The 19712-nt window shown below is 39.4% G+C and overlaps 4 protein-coding genes across 7 annotated transcripts in view; all 4 read right to left on the reverse strand.

The window, feature by feature from the left end:
* The window catches only part of LOC111859794 (protocadherin alpha-C2-like), a 39788-nt gene extending 20105 nt beyond the window's left edge, over window positions 1-19683 (reverse strand). For 2 of the 4 annotated variants that reach the window (XM_072717514.1, XM_023842799.2), the window contains exon 1: window positions 453-2810. In XM_072717514.1, coding sequence (XP_072573615.1) covers window positions 453-2741 — 2289 coding nt within the window. In that variant the 5' untranslated portion in view covers window positions 2742-2810. Of the gene's footprint in view, window positions 1-452; window positions 2811-16752 lie in introns of those variants that run through there. The other 2 variants (XM_072717512.1, XM_072717510.1) reach the window with 2 other exon arrangements.
* On the reverse strand, window positions 3822-6393 carry LOC140593203 (protocadherin alpha-C2-like). The gene has a single exon (XM_072717112.1). The coding sequence runs from the start codon at window positions 6243-6245 to the stop codon at window positions 3822-3824; it is 2424 nt and encodes an 807-aa protein (XP_072573213.1). The 5' UTR covers window positions 6246-6393.
* LOC111859823 (protocadherin alpha-C2-like) lies at window positions 6354-10186 on the reverse strand. The gene is made up of 2 exons (XM_072717113.1): window positions 7510-10186; window positions 6354-6359 (listed from the first exon to the last, which is right to left on the reverse strand). The coding sequence occupies exons 1-2, from the start codon at window positions 9904-9906 to the stop codon at window positions 6354-6356; spliced, it is 2403 nt and encodes an 800-aa protein (XP_072573214.1). The 5' UTR covers window positions 9907-10186.
* Window positions 12139-15052, reverse strand: LOC140593324 (protocadherin alpha-C2-like). The gene has a single exon (XM_072717509.1). It carries the CDS (start codon window positions 14600-14602, stop codon window positions 12182-12184), a length of 2421 nt encoding a protein of 806 aa, XP_072573610.1. The 5' UTR covers window positions 14603-15052; the 3' UTR covers window positions 12139-12181.
* Window positions 19684-19712: the final 29 nt, after the last annotated feature.

The raw sequence follows: 19712 nt of genomic DNA on the forward strand, positions 1-19712 counted from the left end.
ATGTCTCTCTCCTATTTATATTAGAATAAATTTGAATTTGGATTACCAGCAATATTGTGCATAAAAATGTCACGTTTCCTAATATTGATCACTACTGTAAAGCACAAAAAAACAAGCAAAATAGATTCCAAAAGATGTAGTTCATAGTCAAAATTACAGAATAACAAATCATATATACAACTGCTTCATTTAAAATCCATTTTGGTGGTATGCATAGCCAAAAATAAGAAAATTGTGTCACTAACCAAATATTTACAGACCTCACTGTAATTGTCATAATGCTTCGGTCACGTTTCAAAACATCCATATTCAAACTGATTCAAACTACTTAGATATAATGTTGATTTTATTATAAATCCAACCAATCCATCTGCCAAATTCTCATTAAAATACTGAACATTAAAAAAGCTATGAGGAAGTACATGGAAGAGTTTTAAGACATACTGACTTACCTGAAGTGTGGATGCAGCGGAATCACTGGTTTCTGTCAGGCCTGTGCTCCTGGGTATACTGGAAATAATGTATCCAGCCTTTGGTACCGGCTGCCTAACCACCACCTTCCCTTTCCTGGTCTCTGCTAGAAACAGACTGTACCAGTAGGCATCACTGGAGATCAGGGTGGAATCCGCTATAGTAGAGTTCCTCTGGCTGATGATGCTGTTCCTACATACAGGAGGAGCCGCTTTGGTGGGTTTTGGTTTCTGGCACTTCAGCACGATGGTGACCAATATTGTCATTAGTAAGAGAAATGAAACTGCACCCAAACTGATCACCAGGTAGAGGTTTAGGTCTGAGAAGATGTCGTATTCCAAAGGTACCTCCATGGTGTCAGAATAGACTTTAACAGCCTGTTCCACAGTTGATAACTTGATGGTGACGGTGGCAGAGAGAGCAGGGTCTCCATTGTCTTTGGCTAGAACAACCATGCGCTGGTGACGAGCATCTCTGTAGCTGAACATTCTCATTGTCCGAATCTCCCCGTTGTATTGGTCCAGACTGAACAGCGTAGCATCCGTAAGCTGTAGGAACTGGTATGTGATCCGAGAGTTGTGCACTGAGTCTCCATCAATGGCGATAACTTTGGAAACCAGGTGTCCTTTATCAATGGATCTTGGAATCACTTCCTCAACCACAGAACCATGTGCGCTCCATGGAGACACTATAACTGGAGTGTTGTCATTCTGGTCCACAATGATGATATGGACAGTCACATTACTGCTGAGTGGAGGAACTCCAGAATCTCGGGCTTCGATATGAAACAGAAATTCCTTATCTCTCTCATAATCAAATGTTTTTAGTGCATAAAGGTCACCGTTTTCTGGATTAATAGAAAACAACATAGACATGGATGTGTTTGCTATTTCCTTCTCTATGATAAAATAAACCAAATACTGGTTTTCATGTAGATCTGGATCAAATGCTGCTAAAGAACTCAGCAATGATCCTGGTCCATTGTTTTCCATCACAGGAATAGTATAGAATGACTTTGGAAATTGTGGCGCATTGTCATTAATATCCAGGATCTCCAAAGTAATAGTTTCATTATCAGACAAAGGAGGCGTGCCTCTGTCAGTGACAATGAAAGTAATGTCATATTCTGAAACTTTCTCTCTATCCAAAGCTTCTGAAATTACCAATTCATAGTAGTTTTCAGAAGTATTTTTCAATTGAAAGGGTAGTAATTTTGAAATATATATATCAACTATACCATTATCACCAGAGTCTTTGTCACTGACACTGACTAGGGCAATCACTGTACCTACTGCGACATCCTCTTTAACAGTTGTCTGAAAAGATTTTATCGAAAGCTCGGGATGATTGTCATTCATATCAATAACATAAATTGTTAATTTACACTGTCCTGACAATGCTTTGTAACCTTGGTCCTTTGCTTCTATATCCATTTCATAAACTGTACTTTCTTCAAAATTAATAACTTCTCTGATTCGTATCTCACCATTATCTGAATTCAAATTAAACATTTCCTGTGTCTTCTCTGAAGTATACAAACTGAAGGAATATTTTATCTCTGCATTAGAGCCCTCGTCAAGATCAGTTGCGTTTAACTTAATAACAAAACTCCCTACTGCAGAGTTCTCGGTTATACTGATAACATAAGACGCCTGGTCAAACCGAGGGGCGTTGTCGTTAACATCTAGCACACGAACAATAATGGTGGCGGTGCCGGACCGCGCAGGGACTCCGCCGTCCACTGCGGTGAGTACCAGATTATGCACTGCTTGTACTTCCCGATCTAAATCTTTTATTAGAATCAAATCAGCAAATTTGGAGCCATCTCGTCCAGTCTGAACTTCAATAGTAAAATGCTGACTTTCAGTCAAATAGTAGGTTTTAACCGTATTTAATCCGACGTCTGGATCTAAGGCATTGTTCAGAGAGAATCTTTCTCCTGGCGACGCAGATTCGGAAATGTCAAGCTCTATTTTATCCCATCGAAAATTAGGAGCATTGTCATTAATATCCAGTATTTCCAAGTCGAAATTGAATATACGTAAAGGGTTCTCGAATATAACACCCATTTTGAGGAAGCAAGAAATTTTGCTCGAGCATAAATACTCTCGGTCGATTTTTTCTGCAATATACAGGTCTCCCGTCTCTTTGTTGATGTTCAGATACTTCTTATTAGCAATAATATCGAGCCGCACATTACGCTCCGTAAGGCTGTTTACAGCTAGTCCCAAATCAGCAGCTAAATTAGCCACCACTGATCCTTCCTTCATTTCTTCTGGAATAGCGTAATGAGTGACAGAAAAGACTTCGTTAAAAACGGCAGAAAATAAAAGGAAAAACAAGACGTACCTTTTTGTTTGTTCTGAGTCACGCGTCGCCATTTTCTAGATCTCTATATAATGCAACCGAAATGAAAATCGTTTTCTGTTGTACATGCAAAATAGCTAGCCTACTATATCGATAACGTAACGCAAGAAAATGTAATGTTGGTCGTATAACACAACCGAGCGCCCCATGTGACCGTGGAGCCCAAAATGCGTGAGAATTCCAAAGCCTTTATCCTCCTCACAGTAGGTCATAGCCACTGCTCGTTCACCAGTGTTGGGTTTTACTGGTAAACAGCGACGCTATGTGTACAATGTCCAGTAGTCATACACTAAAACAATCTAAAAAAAATCCAGCAGGAAATAGCCCAAACTGAAGTACAAAGTCATGGTAGGTTTCTGGAAGTTATGCTGATGTAAACGTAGCCTACTTCAGTACACTTGCACTGTCAGGTTTTGATAATACAATTTAAAATTCCTAATAACCTAACATAACCTTAACTCTAGCACTTAATAACCAATGATTGTATTTCTTACACTTTCCAGTTGAGTTCATTTTCTATTATTTGGAAATCGAGGGTGTGATGTAAATATTGTAATAAAGACGAAGACATTTAAATTAATTACCAGGCGAGTCAAGCAGAATTGACGAATCAGTTTCCAAAAATCGATACCAGAATCACGTTCAACTATTTACTGATGCAAATTACGGATACTACTAAATAAATTATTTTTTATTCAAACAAACTGAGTCGGGTTTTAAATTGTGAGCTTTCTGTATTGCAAAGAAGAAGATCCATTTTCCCCCCAAATATATAAAACTTTATCACGAAAATTTCTGATAGGCTACTCAGAACAGAAATCAGGAATGATCGAACCGAATCGGTAAGCCACGCGATTCTTAGTACAAAAAAAGTAACAATCCAATAAAAAGCAACTTATAAAATGAGTTTTTACTGGTTCAGCATTAGGCCTAAGTTTTAATTTTAAATAGGAAAAAAAATCTATTTGATGTCAGTATGACAGTCAACTTTTTTTTGGCCTTACCTGCAGTGTGGATGCAGCAGATTCACTGGTTTCTGTCAGGCCTGTGCTCCTGGGTATACTGGAAATGATGTATCCAGCCTTGGGTACCGGCTGCCTAACCACCACCTTCCCTTTCCTGGTCTCTGCTAGAAACAGACTGTACCAGTAGGCATCACTGGAGATCAGGGTGGAATCCGCTATAGTAGAGTTCCTCTGGCTGATGATGCTGTTCCTACATACAGGAGGAGCCGCTTTGGTGGGTTTTGGTTTCTGGCACTTCAGCACGATGGTGACCAATATTGTCATTAGTAAGAGAAATGAAACTGCACCCAAACTGATCACCAGGTAGAGGTTTAGGTCTGAGAAGATGTCGTACTCCAAAGGTACCTCCATGGTGTCAGAATAGACTTTAACGGCCTGTTCCACTGTCGATAACTTGATGGTGACGGTGGCAGAGAGAGCAGGGTCTCCATTGTCTTTGGCTAGAACAACCATGCGCTGGTGACGAGCATCTCTGTAGCTGAACATTCTCATTGTCCGAATCTCCCCGTTGTATTGGTCCAGACTGAACAGCGTAGCATCCGTAAGCTGTAGGAACTGGTATGTGATCCGAGAGTTGTGCACTGAGTCTCCATCAATGGCGATAACTTTGGAAACCAGGTGTCCTTTATCAATGGATCTTGGAATCACTTCCTCAACCACAGAGCCATGTGCGCTCCATGGAGACACTATAACTGGTGTGTTGTCATTCTGGTCCACAATGATGATATGGACAGTCACATTACTGCTGAGTGGAGGAACTCCAGAATCTCGGGCTTCGATATGAAACAGAAATTCCTTCTCTCTCTCATAATCAAATGTTTTTAGTGCATAAAGGTCACCGTTCTCTGGATTAATAGAGAATAACATGGACATGGATGTGTTTGCTATTTCCTTCTCTATGATAAAATAAACCAAATACTGGTTTTCATGTAGATCTGGATCAACTGCAGCGACAGAACTCAGCAAAGATCCTGGTCCATTGTTTTCCATCACAGGAATAGTAAAAAATGATTTTGGAAATTGTGGCGCATTGTCATTAATGTCCAGGATCTCTAAAGTAATTGTTTCATTATCAGACAAAGGAGGCGTGCCTCTGTCTGTGACAATTAACGTGATGTCATACTCAGGAACTTTCTCACGGTCTAAAAATTCTGAAACAACTAGTGTGAAATCGTTTTCTGACGACTTATTCAACGCAAATGGCAGCTGATTGTTTATTCTAATGTCAACTATACCGTTATCTCCCGAGTCTCTGTCACTAATGCTTATGAGCGCTATTATTGTACCTACAGGAACATCTTCTTTTACCGCTGTTTTAAGAGACGTGATAGCAATGGCGGGGTGGTTGTCATTAACATCAGTAACAAACACCATTAGTGTACACTGTCCTGAAAGCTGATTATAACCATTATCGTGAGCCTGTACATGCATCTCAAGTGTTTTTATTTCCTCAAAATCTATAATGCCTTTCACTTTTACTTCCCCTGTATTCGAATTCAAAGAAAACAAATCCTGCGTTTTTTCGGAAGTGTAAAGCGTGAAAGAATATATAATATCCGCGTTTGAACCTTCATCTAAGTCAGTAACATTTAGCTTTATAACAGGGGTTCCAATAGGTGAGTTTTCAGAAATGTTAACATAGTAAATTTGGCGATCAAACTGAGGGGCGTTGTCATTCACATCCAGCACACGAACAATGATGCTGACGGTACCTGATCGCGCAGGGACTCCGCCGTCTACGGCGGTGAGTATCAAATTATGTACCGATTGTTTCTCCCGGTCCAAAGCCTTCTTTAAAATTAGGTTCGCGTATTTAGATCCTTCACTTCCCGTATGGATGTCTAGATTAAAATTTTCGCTTTCACTTAAATGGTATGTTTTAATGGAATTCGAGCCAACGTCTGGATCAACTGCATTCGTGAGAGAGAACCTTTCCCCAGCCGCTGTTGACTCGGAAATATCTAAATGTAATGTTTCCCTTCGGAACTGAGGTGCATTGTCATTAATATCCAGTATCTCTAATTCGAAATTAAAAATTCGCACAGGATTTTCGATGATAACATCCATTTTAAACAAACAAGAGGACGATTTCATGCTACATATATATTCCCTATCGATCCTCTCTACAATATACAGTTCTCCGGTCTCTTTGTTTACGTCTACGTATTTCTTGCTGTGTAAAATATCAAGTTTTACCTTACGTTCAGTCAGACTTCCAACACTTAGTCCAATGTCATCGGCTAAATTCGCCACCACAGAACCCTCCTTCATTTCTTCGGGAATAGAGTAACGAGTCACTGCCCCGACACTGCTCCATATTGCGAAAAATACAAAGAAAACGGGACAGTTTCTTTTACCTTTCATAGTACAATGCGGCACCATTGTTTTTCAACAAAAAGAACAGCCCAAAAACAAATCAATGAAAATATCCTAAGGTTTGCTTGAGAGGAAAATTGTAGCTTTAACCATAGACTCCCTGCAGAAAATGAGCTAGTCCTGGCGAAAGCACACAGTACGTGGTATCATAACGACTGTCATGGCTTCCACGCGCCTCCAGAATAACGCGCTCATTGCGACATATATGAGACAATAGCGACACGACGTGTGGATACTTCACATAAGGTCTCGTGGCGATGAGATAGTGGAACAGGGAAAAACAGCCTATCTATAGTCTGTCCGAAATAATTGTTGTCCTATACCTATGTGACAAATTAAAAATATTCATTAGGCGGGATTGCACGGGTAATATGTTTAAGTTATATCCATAAGTCAATTCAATTAATTTATAATGTATGAAACTGGGGTAAGATAATCTTTGAATTGCACGTCCTAAAATATTCAACAACAACTGGAAAAAAGTAGTTACTGCCTCTCCAGGTGAAAGTTTCAGTGTAACAACATCTTGACAAATATGAATTTTTGGATGGAGTCCCATAGTGAAAGACAAATAAACACAATGAAAAACACTATATCTGAACAGGTTTGAATCATTGTAATTTACCAGTTGTTAAAATTTGGCCCACAATTAGATTTATGTTGTCATTCTCGCATTTTAAGTGAAACTTGAACTTCTGTGTCCCTAAAGCCGTGGGGATGATATTTCCAATTTTTGTTTAGGCTCTGTTATGCTTATTATCACAAAAGACACAAAGTTCAAGAGGAACGTCACTATTCCTGCCATGAATTAAAATTGACTTGACATTATCTAATAATATGTCAGTTATTAGGCCTACTTATAACTAATTCAAATAAGGAATTAGTTGGAGGGAACAAAGCAGCTGTTACTGAGATTATATATAATTTATAATGACATTTTTTGCTATAAATATGTCCAAACCTGATGTATGTAAATATACACTATAATCTACATAACACTGTGCAAATAATGATGCTGATGATCTTACATGTAACTTTGTAATAGAGGTTGAACTGTATTAGAAAGAATTAAAAATTAAAGATGTAAGATAATTACATTTGACATAAAGAACTACAAGCAAAGTACTAGTATACTAGGACAGGTTTGCTCAAGGAACTTGATCAACTGTGTCTTTTACATAAAGAAACCTACATAAAATACAAAAAAATACGTAAAACGTGAAGTAAAAACGCTTCTGGAAAATGTATTTTAAGTATTTTTCGGCCTTACCTGCAGTGTGGATGCAGCAGATTCACTGGTTTCTGTCAGGCCTGTGCTCCTGGGTATACTGGAAATGATGTATCCAGCTTTGGGTACCGGCTGCCTAACCACCACCTTCCCTTTCCTGGTCTCTGCTAGAAACAGACTGTACCAGTAGGCATCACTGGAGATCAGGGTGGAATCCGCTATAGTAGAGTTCCTCTGGCTGATGATGCTGTTCCTACATACAGGAGGAGCCGCTTTGGTGGGTTTTGGTTTCTGGCACTTCAGCACGATGGTGACCAATATTGTCATTAGTAAGAGAAATGAAACTGCACCCAAACTGATCACCAGGTAGAGGTTTAGGTCTGAGAAGATGTCGTATTCCAAAGGTACCTCCATGGTGTCAGAATAGACTTTAACGGCCTGTTCCACAGTCGATAACTTGATGGTGACGGTGGCAGAGAGAGCAGGGTCTCCATTGTCTTTGGCTAGAACAACCATGCGCTGGTGACGAGCATCTCTGTAGCTGAACATTCTCATTGTCCGAATCTCCCCGTTGTATTGGTCCAGACTGAACAGTGTAGCATCCGTAAGCTGTAGGAACTGGTATGTGATCCGAGAGTTGTGCACTGAGTCTCCATCAATGGCGATAACTTTGGAAACCAGGTGTCCTTTATCAATGGATCTTGGAATCACTTCCTCAACCACAGAGCCATGTGCGCTCCATGGAGACACAATAACTGGTGTGTTGTCATTCTGGTCCACAATGATGATATGGACAGTTACATTACTGCTGAGTGGAGGAACTCCAGAATCTCGGGCTTCGATATGAAACAGAAATTCCTTCTCTCTCTCATAATCAAATGTTTTTAGTGCATAAAGGTCACCATTCTCTGGATTAATGGAAAACAACATAGACATGGATGTGTTTGCTATTTCCTTCTCTATGATAAAATAAACCAAATACTGGTTTTCATGTAGATCTGGATCAACTGCAGCCACAGAACTCAGCAGCGATCCTGGTGCATTGTTTTCCATCACAGGAATAGTATAAAATGTTTTTGGAAATAGTGGCACGTTGTCATTAATGTCCAGGAGCTCCAAAGTAATTGTTTCATTATCAGATAAAGGAGGCGTGCCTCTGTCTGTGACAATTAAAGTGATGTCATACTCAGAAACTTTCTCACGGTCTAAAATTTCAGAAACCACGAGGGTGAAATCGTTTTCTGACGACTTATTCAATGCAAACGGTAGTTGTTCATTTATCCCAATGTCGATTTTACCGTTATCGCCCGAGTCTCTGTCACTGATTCGTATAAGGGCTATTATGGTACCAACAGGAACATCCTCTTTCACGGTCGTTTTCATAGACGTAATAGAGATAACAGGATGGTTGTCATTAACATCAGTAACAAACACCATTACTGTACACTGTCCTGAAAGCTGATTATAACCATTATCGTGAGCCTGTATATGCATCTCAAGTGTTTTTATTTCTTCAAAATCTATAATGCCTTTCACTTTTACTTCCCCTGTATTCGAATTCAATGAAAACAAATCCTGCGTTTTTTCAGAAGTGTAAAGCGTGAAAGAATATATAATATCTGCGTTTGAACCTTCATCTAAGTCTGTCGCATTCAGCTTAATGACAGGGGTCCCAATAGGTGAATTTTCAGAAATGTTAACATAATAAATTTGGCGATCAAACTGAGGGGCGTTGTCATTCACATCCTGAACACGAACAATAATGTTAGCGGTGCCGGATCGCGCAGGGACTCCGCCGTCTACAGCAGTGAGTATCAGATTATGTACAGCTTGTTCCTCCCGGTCCAAAGCCTTTTTTAAAATAAGGTTCACGTATTTCGACCCATCACTTCCCATCTGGATATCTAGACTGAAGTTCTCGGTTTCACTTAAATAGTACGTTTTAATTGAATTCGAACCCACATCGGGATCAACCGCATTAGCTAGGGAGAATCGCTCTCTCGCTGCCGTTGACTCGGAAATATCTAAATGCATTGTCTCTCTCCGAAAACGAGGCGCATTGTCATTAATGTCTAATATTTCGAGTTCAAAATTGAATAGTCGTTCAGGTTTTTCTAATATAACATCCATTTTGAGTAAGCACGACGAGGTTTTTATTGTACAAATATATTCTCTGTCTATTTTCTCTACAATATACAGTTCTCCAGTGTCTTTGTTAACATCTAAATATTTCTTGCTGTGTAAAATATCGAGTTTTACCTCACGTTCAGCCAGAATGTTAACATTGAGTCCAAGGTCAGCCGCTAAATTCGCCACAACAGAACCTTCTTTCATTTCCTCCGGAATAGAGTAACGAGTCACGGAAAAGACGCTTCTCCAAACCGCGAAAAATACTAAGAAAATGTGCCATTTACCTTTCACATCGTAAGGCGATGCCATTGTTCCTGGATGATACTACCAGTGCGAAATCAGGTCGATTATTTCCGCAATAAGAAGACGTTTTAGTTATTTTACGTTTAGTCATAAATGCCAAAATATGACGATACAGTAAAATACATAGCCTTGGTTTTTTTCTTGAAGTAATGGAGCTGCCGTGTTGAAAGCGAATACCGTCTTCTGGGTTAGAAAACGATCATGGCGTCCCTCAGGCGCATGTGTCTGGTTTGTTAGTGAACAGCGACACGATGCGCAGATCTCTCGTGTGAACGACAGTTCTGCAGCAAATTCAACTCGATGTGACGCTGTCTTAAAAAGTCATTTTGCGCGATACTATATTTAATGCCCAACGTGAGTTAGCCTACATATAGGCTTACCTATTTGTATTCATGTTAAACTAGAGAAACAAAGTTATACGTATTAAATGTTCTGATTGTTTTCAGGATTGGGCCTAAGTTAGACATGTTACATTTCCTGGCATCACATAAATAAGTAGAACAAGATTTAAAAAAATAAACAAATTTATTTTTTCTCTCTCTATTCGGATACTTCAAAGCTCTAGTTAACATGAACCATACTACACATTGTGCATGTCTGAACTACACACGGCATTAAAAAACACTCAAAGAAAACTCTTAAGTGTTGCTTAGAGGCGACAGCCTCTTTTTTCCAAAGTCTAATCCTGATATTCAGTTTAAAACTTTTCCTCAGTCTTATATCTGTTAATATCTGGTGAATAGAAAAGAGAAGAGTACTGGGTTGGGTAGACAGCACCTGACTTTGGAATGTACACTTTTAGCCGGTGATTGTATGTTAAATTTTCCTATGGTGTGTTTAATTTACATTTATTAAATGCCCAGCTAAACATCCTGCTATCCAGCTATCCATCCAATATCCATCCATCCATCCATCCATCCATCCAACCACCCATCCAATATCCATCCATCCATCTTCTATCAGTTTATTCTGGTCAGAGTCAGCTTTGGCATTAGGCACAATGCTAGGGTACTTGCCTGTCTTGACAAATGTAAAACAACACCACAAGGGGGCGTTCATGCCAATGGCTGTGAGAATGATAGGAAGTTGTAATATCTCTAATAAAAGTATCACAACGTAATAATACTGGGGGTATAACCTTTAAATTGTATAAAATGATCAATAACTCATTTTGAATTTATCTTGTTTTACAATATCCAAACAGAAATGTGTGTGCCTTATTCAGAAAAGTTGATGGCAATGAACTTGTGGTTCTCTGCTGTAATTTCTAACAGTCGTAAAATCTCATATTTGATATACTTTTGAACAACTTTATAACACTCACGTAATGTTTTAGTTGACTGACAAATAAAAACAAAGATAGGGCTGCAAGTATGTAGTCTTCATTGAACTAAACACAAGTAGGTGTTGGAGCAACAGATAGAGCAGGTTATTCATTTTAAGTGGGTAATATGATTTCCATTATTTTAACTAATGAATGTATTTATGCAAGACAACATAATAGAGCATATATTAGATATATGTTCAGTTCCAAAGCTGCAGCAATAAACTCCCAAAAAGACATGAAGTGAAAAGGATATGCATAATATCACTATACAATACTATACGATACTATACTTTACTATACTAAAGTACTTCAGATATCTTGATCTCATTATTTTTGTACAGTGAATAAACAACATTATTTTAAGACATACATACATACATATATACATACATAGCCACTCAACATAGATTGGCCTACATGTACTGTACATATGTACATACGCATATGTTTATATAAACATATATACAGACAAAGATACATACATGCTACATACATATATGTGTGTATCTATGTCTGTATGTATCCATAGGATGCCTAAAAGATACTGAAAATTCACTACTACAGGGGTGGCCAATCTTATCCGCAAAGGGCCGGTGTGTATGCAGGTTTTTGGGGTAACATTTAGGTCAGCTGTTCAAACCCAGGTGTGAGGACTCATCAGCCAATCAGTCCCCTAATTAGTAATCTAATTAGGGAGCTGCAGTGACAACCTGCATACACAGCGGCCCTTTGCGGATAAGACTGGCCACGCCTGCACTACTACATAATACAATTAACTAAAGGAAAACTCATGAGTATGTATATAGTTTTTAACCTCAAATAGTTTGTATAACAATAAAATTGTAGGGATATTTGAAATAAAAGAGACTAATTAAAAATCCATTAATTTATCTTTAGTAGAGTTGTAGGGTAAAAAAGCATAACATTTTTTAAATGACAATAATTTTATGACTTTTAGATATTATCTCTCACCTGCAGTGTGGATGCAGCAGATTCACTGGTTTCTGTCAGGCCTGTGCTCCTGGGTATACTGGAAATGATGTATCCAGCCTTGGGTACCGGCTGCCTAACTACCACCTTCCCTTTCCTGGTCTCTGCTAGAAACAGACTGTACCAGTAGGCATCACTGGAGATCAGGGTGGAATCCGCTATAGTAGAGTTCCTCTGGCTGATGATGCTGTTCCTACATACAGGAGGAGCCGCTTTGGTGGGTTTTGGTTTCTGGCACTTCAGCACGATGGTGACCAATATTGTCATTAGTAAGAGAAATGAAACTGCACCCAAACTGATCACCAGGTAGAGGTTTAGGTCTGAGAAGATGTCGTATTCCAAAGGTACCTCCATGGTGTCAGAATAGACTTTAATGGCCTGTTCCACAGTCGATAACTTGATGGTGACGGTGGCAGAGAGAGCAGGGTCTCCATTGTCTTTGGCTAGAACAACCATGCGCTGGTGACGAGCATCTCTGTAGCTGAACATTCTCATTGTCCGAATCTCCCCGTTGTATTGGTCCAGACTGAACAGCGTAGCATCCGTAAGCTGTAGGAACTGGTATGTGATCCGAGAGTTGTGCACTGAGTCTCCATCAATGGCGATAACTTTGGAAACCAGGTGTCCTTTATCAATGGATCTTGGAATCACTTCCTCAACCACAGAGCCATGTGCGCTCCATGGAGACACTATAACTGGTGTGTTGTCATTCTGGTCCACAATGATGATATGGACAGTCACATTACTGCTGAGTGGAGGAACTCCAGAATCTCGGGCTTCGATATGAAACAGAAATTCCTTCTCTCTCTCATAATCAAATGTTTTTAGTGCATAAAGGTCACCATTCTCTGGATTAATGGAAAACAACATAGACATGGATGTGTTTGCTATTTCCTTCTCTATGATAAAATAAACCAAATACTGGTTTTCATGTAGATCTGGATCAACTGCAGCGACAGAACTCAGCAAAGATCCTGGTCCATTGTTTTCCATCACAGGAATAGTATAGAATGATTTTGGAAATTGTGGCGCATTGTCATTTATATCCAGGATCTCTAAAGTAATTGTTTCATTATCAGACAAAGGAGGCGTGCCTCTGTCTGTGACAATTAACGTGATGTCATACTCAGGAACTTTCTCACGATCTAAAAATTCTGAAACAACTAATGTAAAATCGTTTTCCGACGATTTATTTAACGCAAACGGCAGCTGCTCGTTTATCCTAATGCTGACTATGCCGTTTTCCCCCGAGTCTCTGTCACTAATGCTTATGAGCGCTATTATTGTACCTACAGGAACATTCTCCTTTACTGTAGTTTTTAGAGACGTAATAGAGATAACAGGATGGTTATCATTAACATCTGTAACAAACACCATTACTGTACACTGGCCTGAAAGCTGATTATAACCTTTGTCATTAGCCTGGATGTGCATCTCAAGTGTTTTTATTTCCTCAAAATCAATAATCCCTTTCACTTTTATTTCCCCTGTATCCGAATTCAAAGAAAATAAATCTTGCGTTTTTTCAGAAGTGTAAAGCGTGAAAGAATATATAATATCTGCGTTTGAACCTTCATCTAAATCCGTAGCATTTAAATTGATGACTGGAGTTCCGATAGGTGAATTTTCAGAAATATTAACATAGTAAATTTGGCGATCAAACTGAGGGGCGTTGTCATTCACATCCTGTACGCGAACAATGATGCTGGCGGTGCCCGATCGCGCAGGGACTCCGCCGTCTACAGCAGTGAGTATCAGGTTATGCACAGCCTGTTCTTCCCGATCCAAAGCCTTTTTTAAAACCAGATTCGCGTATTTCGACCCGTACGTTCCCGATTGTATGTCTAGATTAAAATTCTCGCTTTCACTTAGATAGTACGTTTTAATCGAGTTAGAACCAACGTCTGGATCAACTGCGTTGGTGAGGGAAAATCTTTCTCCAGCCGCTGTTGATTCGGAAATATCTAAATGCAATGTTTCCCTTCTAAATTGAGGTGCATTATCATTAATATCTAATATTTCCAATTCAAAATTGAATATGCGTACCGGATTTTCGATGATAACATCCATTTTGAGCAAGCATGATGCCGTTTTAATATTGCAAATATATTCTCTGTCTATTTTCTCTAAGATATACAGTTCCCCAGTCTCTTTGTTTACGTCCAAATATTTCTTGCTGTGTAAAATATCAAGCTTTACCTTACGTTCAGTCAGACTTCCAACAATTAGTCCAATGTCATCGGCTAAATTCGCCACCACAGAACCCTCCTTCATTTCTTCGGGAATAGAGTAACGAGTCACTGCCCCGACACTGCTCCATAATGCGAAAATTACAAAAAAGACAGCACGGTGCCTTTCATCTTTCACAGGACAAAACGCCACCATTGTTTTTGAAAAAAATCGCCAAGCCAAAAACAGATCGGTAAAATCTTAAATAAAAGCAGTCGGTGTCACATTTGCTTGGCAGTATGTTACTTATAAATAAAGCTAAGTCGTACTGTTACTCCGTGATCTCTTGCAGAAAATGTACTATTCTCACCGAAAACACCCAGTAGCTGGAATCGTAGTGACTGTCATGGCTACCACTTAACTGCAGGAAAAAAATATGCCTATTGCGACATTTATGAGGAAACAGCGACACCGTATGTGAATACCTCAGCTAAAAATGCTACTTCGCTACAAATTCGTATATGGTGAAATAACAATATCAATGGAATTTAATAAAATACTTATATCTAACATCCTTCGGAGACTGAGGCTGTAAAATGTGCAATCTAGAACAGGGGTAGGCTACTCGTTTATTTTTTTTCCCGAGATCCAAAATCCATCAGTGACGCAAAGCCAAGGTCCCCTGCCTCACATACGTGCAGGGGCGCCGTAAAGGGGAGGAAAGCTAGGACGATTCCAAGGGCCCCTGAGTGACAGGGGCCCTAAAAAATTAGGAAAATAACTGGATTGGTTTGGACTGGGGGGCCTAATATGATATGCTTTCATGGGGCCCAAAATCTCTAGCAACGCCCCTGCATACGTGTATAAATAAATAAGTTAATTAATTGATATATGAGAGGAAGAGTGATTGATAGTGTCATATCACATGACCTGGCCACCTGACATGAACCCATTACAAATGGTTTTGGAGGAGTTTGACTAGACAGTGATGGAAATGGAGCCAACGAGTGCTTGACATATATGTGGGACCCCCTTCAGGACAGCTGGAAAAGCATCTCAGGAGGCCACCTCATGGAACTGGCATAGAGGAGACAGTAGGGTCAGCCAGTCCCTGGAGCAACTGGGGTTAAGGATCTTGCTCAAGGGTCCAATGGCGGGACCACTCTGAGGACCACGTGATTCAAACCAGCAACCTTCTGAGTCCAAACCCTCGGAGTTGAATCTTCCCCAACAAATTATTATGTTTTGTGTTTAATCCTCATTTGGAGAGTGCAAAAGTCCATATACATTATTTTATGGTTTTTATTTCTTCATAATGATTCTGAAATGTAGAGATTACTACAAACAAACCTTTCTATAGGTAAGTGTGTCCATACTTTTGACTGGTACTGTATGTATGTATGTGTATGTATATACAGTAATTATTATTTTTTTTGGTGGGGGGTGGAGGCCCCCCTCAGTAGATTTTGCTTACTTATTCATTCATAGTGTACGAAACTGACCTACAAATCATTAAATTGTGTTTCCATGTTTCCATTCATTCCACTAACAAATGTACAAATAGGTGAATGAAGATAGTTAATGACAGGGGTGTTGCTAGAGATTTTGGGCCCCATGAAAGCATATCATATTAGGCCCCCCAGTCCAAACCAATCCAGTTATTTTCCTGATTTTTTAGGGCCCCTGTCACTCAGGGGCCCTTGGAATCGTCCTAGCTTTCCTCCCCCTTACGGCGCCCCTGGTTAATGATGTCGTCCAAACAAAAATTGATCTCAAAATGCATGGTGACGAATATAAAAATATATAAGAAACCCAAAGTGAAAGTAAAATACAGTAGTGCATCAGAATAGGATTTTTTTCATTTTCATATTCTAGTAGTTCAAATGTGGGCCACAATTAGATTTAAGCTGAAATTGATACATATTTGTCTTTTGTACATCAATATATATGAAAAATACTTTAAGAATTGGTGATGATTTTCCTCAAATGCTATACCTACTGCTATGTTTATCATTGTTTGATCCTTTACAGGATAGGAAGAGGTAGAAATAAGATCATATTGAAAATTTCAAATATATTTTTGGCTTTTAAAAACGTAGAAATCGATGGTACGACATGATAATTCAACAGACAAAAGCAATAACTGAGAGTGAAGATGAAATTCTGTTTTAATTGTTAAATCAGAATAATAAAATTATGGAAAAGCAAAGCAGAAAAAAGATTTTGCAAACTATTTTCTTTGAGAAAAACTGTGAAATTACTCAGTGGACATAAACATCAATTGTAGAATACTATGTAAGCCATGAAGTATAAGAAGTCAAGGAAAAGGATTTTTTTCAAATTAAAAAAGTTGTTTTTAGTCTCACCTGCAGTGTGGAGGCAGCAGATTCACTGGTTTCTGTCAGGCCTGTGCTCCTGGGTATACTGGAAATGATGTATCCAGCCTTGGGTACCGGCTGCCTAACCACCACCTTCCCTTTCCTGGTCTCTGCTAGAAACAGACTGTACCAGTAGGCATCACTGGAGATCAGGGTGGAATCCGCTATAGTAGAGTTCCTCTGGCTGATGATGCTGTTCCTACATACAGGAGGAGCCGCTTTGGTGGGTTTTGGTTTCTGGCACTTCAGCACGATGGTGACCAATATTGTCATTAGTAAGAGAAATGAAACTGCACCCAAACTGATCACCAGGTAGAGGTTTAGGTCTGAGAAGATGTCGTATTCCAAAGGTACCTCCATGGTGTCAGAATAGACTTTAACGGCCTGTTCCACAGTCGATAACTTGATGGTGACGGTGGCAGAGAGAGCAGGGTCTCCATTGTCTTTGGCTAGAACAACCATGCGCTGGTGACGAGCATCTCTGTAGCTGAACATTCTCATTGTCCGAATCTCCCCGTTGTATTGGTCCAGACTGAACAGCGTAGCATCCGTAAGCTGTAGGAACTGGTATGTGATCCGAGAGTTGTGCACTGAGTCTCCATCAATGGCGATAACTTTGGAAACCAGGTGTCCTTTATCAATGGATCTTGGAATCACTTCCTCAACCACAGAGCCTTGTGCGCTCCATGGAGACACTATAACTGGAGTGTTGTCATTCTGGTCCACAATGATGATATGGACAGTCACATTACTGCTGAGTGGAGGAACTCCAGAATCTCGGGCTTCGATATGAAACAGAAATTCCTTCTCTCTCTCATAATCAAATGTTTTTAGTGCATAAAGGTCACCATTCTCTGGATTAATGGAAAACAACATAGACATGGATGTGTTTGCTATTTCCTTCTCTATGATAAAATAAACCAAATACTGGTTTTCATGTAGATCTGGATCAACTGCAGCCACAGAACTCAGCAGTGATCCTGGTCCATTGTTTTCCATCACAGGAATAGTAAAAAATGATTTTGGAAATTGTGGCGCATTGTCATTAATGTCCAGGATCTCTAACGAAATTGTTTCATTATCAGACAAAGGAGGCGTGCCTCTGTCTGTGACAATTAACGTGATGTCATACTCAGGAACTTTCTCACGATCTAAAAATTCTGAAACAACTAATGTAAAATCGTTTTCCGACGATTTATTTAACGCAAACGGCAGCTGCTCGTTTATCCTAATGCTGACTATGCCGTTTTCCCCCGAGTCTCTGTCACTAATGCTTATGAGCGCTATTATTGTACCTACAGGAACATTCTCCTTTACTGTAGTTTTTAGAGACGTAATAGCGATAACAGGATGGTTATCATTAACATCTGTAACAAACACCATTACTGTACACTGGCCTGAAAGCTGATTATAACCTTTGTCATTAGCCTGGATGTGCATCTCAAGTGTTTTTATTTCCTCAAAATCAATAATACCTTTTACTTTTATTTCTCCTGTATTGGAATCCAAAGAAAACAAATCTTGCGTTTTTTCAGATGTGTAAAGCGTGAAATAATACAGTATTTCAGCGTTTAAACCTTCATCTAAGTCAGTAGCATTTAATTTCATAACGGGAGTTCCGATAGGTGAATTTTCTGAAATATTAACATAGTAAATTTGGCGATCAAACTGAGGGGCGTTGTCATTCACATCCTGTACGCGAACAATGATGCTGGTGGTGCCCGATCGCACGGGGACTCCGCCGTCTACAGCAGTGAGTATCAGATTATGCATAGCTTGTCCCTCCCGGTCCAAAGCTTTTTTTAAACGCAGGTTTGCATATTTAGATCCATCACTTCCTGTTTGAATATCTAGACTAAAGTTCTCACTTTCACTTAAATGGTATGTTTTAATCGAATTTGAACCCACATCTGGATCGACAGCATTCGTGAGGGAAAATCTCTCTCCAGCCGCCGTTAATTCCGAAATGTCCAAATACATTTTTTCTCTTCGAAAATGTGGCGCATTATCATTGATATCTAGTATTTCCACTTCGAAGTGAAATATGCGTTCAGGGTTTTGTATAACAACATCCATTTTAAGTAAACAAGACGTTGATTTCATACTGCATATATTTTCCCTGTCAATCCTCTCTAATACATACAGTTCTCCCGTTTCTTTGTTAACATCCAGATATTTCTTGCTATTTAAAATGTCAAGCTTTACCTTACGTTCCACCAGACTTCCAACATTGAGTCCCAGATCCGCTGCTAAATTCGCTACCACAGCACCTTCCTTCATCTCCTCCGGAACAGAGTAACGAGTCACGGCCCAGACGGTGCTCCACGTCGCGAAAAATACAAAGAAAGTCGATATGCATTGTTCAACGGTCATTTTATAATTCCTTGCCATTGTGAAATGAACAATTTTACCAAACCCAAAAAGGCTTAGATGCACAGACAACCAGGAGAATTATCACTTATTTTAACAATAAAGTATTCACTCGCATATCGGGATCCATGAAAATGATACGAGCTGCACAGTTGCCGCAAAGACGTAACCGCACCTACAGGGAAACAACAGGGCTGCCCGCCACGGAAACTGTCATGGCTTCCCTTTAGCAGCAGTCCTTTGATATTTTTTGGGGAACAGCGACACTTCGTTAAGAAACATTTTTCCAATCCGAAAAGCGAAATTATTATCAAAAACATATGGGCATAATCTGTACTGCATATGTAATTTGTATCACTGAATTCAATGTCAATTTTCATCGTTTAAAATCCAAATCGCGCTAAGACAATGTCTTATTAGTAAATCCATTTCATCACTAAACCAATATGGATGGCAGTCGGATATTTTGGGATACAAGGTTTTTATTGATTTATTTCTAAGACCGATTGCATCATGCAATTGAATGAAACTACCATACAAAGCAATAGAAAATAACTAAACGTAACTGGAAGGTAAAC

Source organism: Paramormyrops kingsleyae, chromosome 10 (genome assembly GCF_048594095.1).
Source record: "Paramormyrops kingsleyae isolate MSU_618 chromosome 10, PKINGS_0.4, whole genome shotgun sequence".
In the NCBI taxonomy this organism is placed as follows: Eukaryota; Metazoa; Chordata; class Actinopteri; order Osteoglossiformes; family Mormyridae; genus Paramormyrops; species Paramormyrops kingsleyae.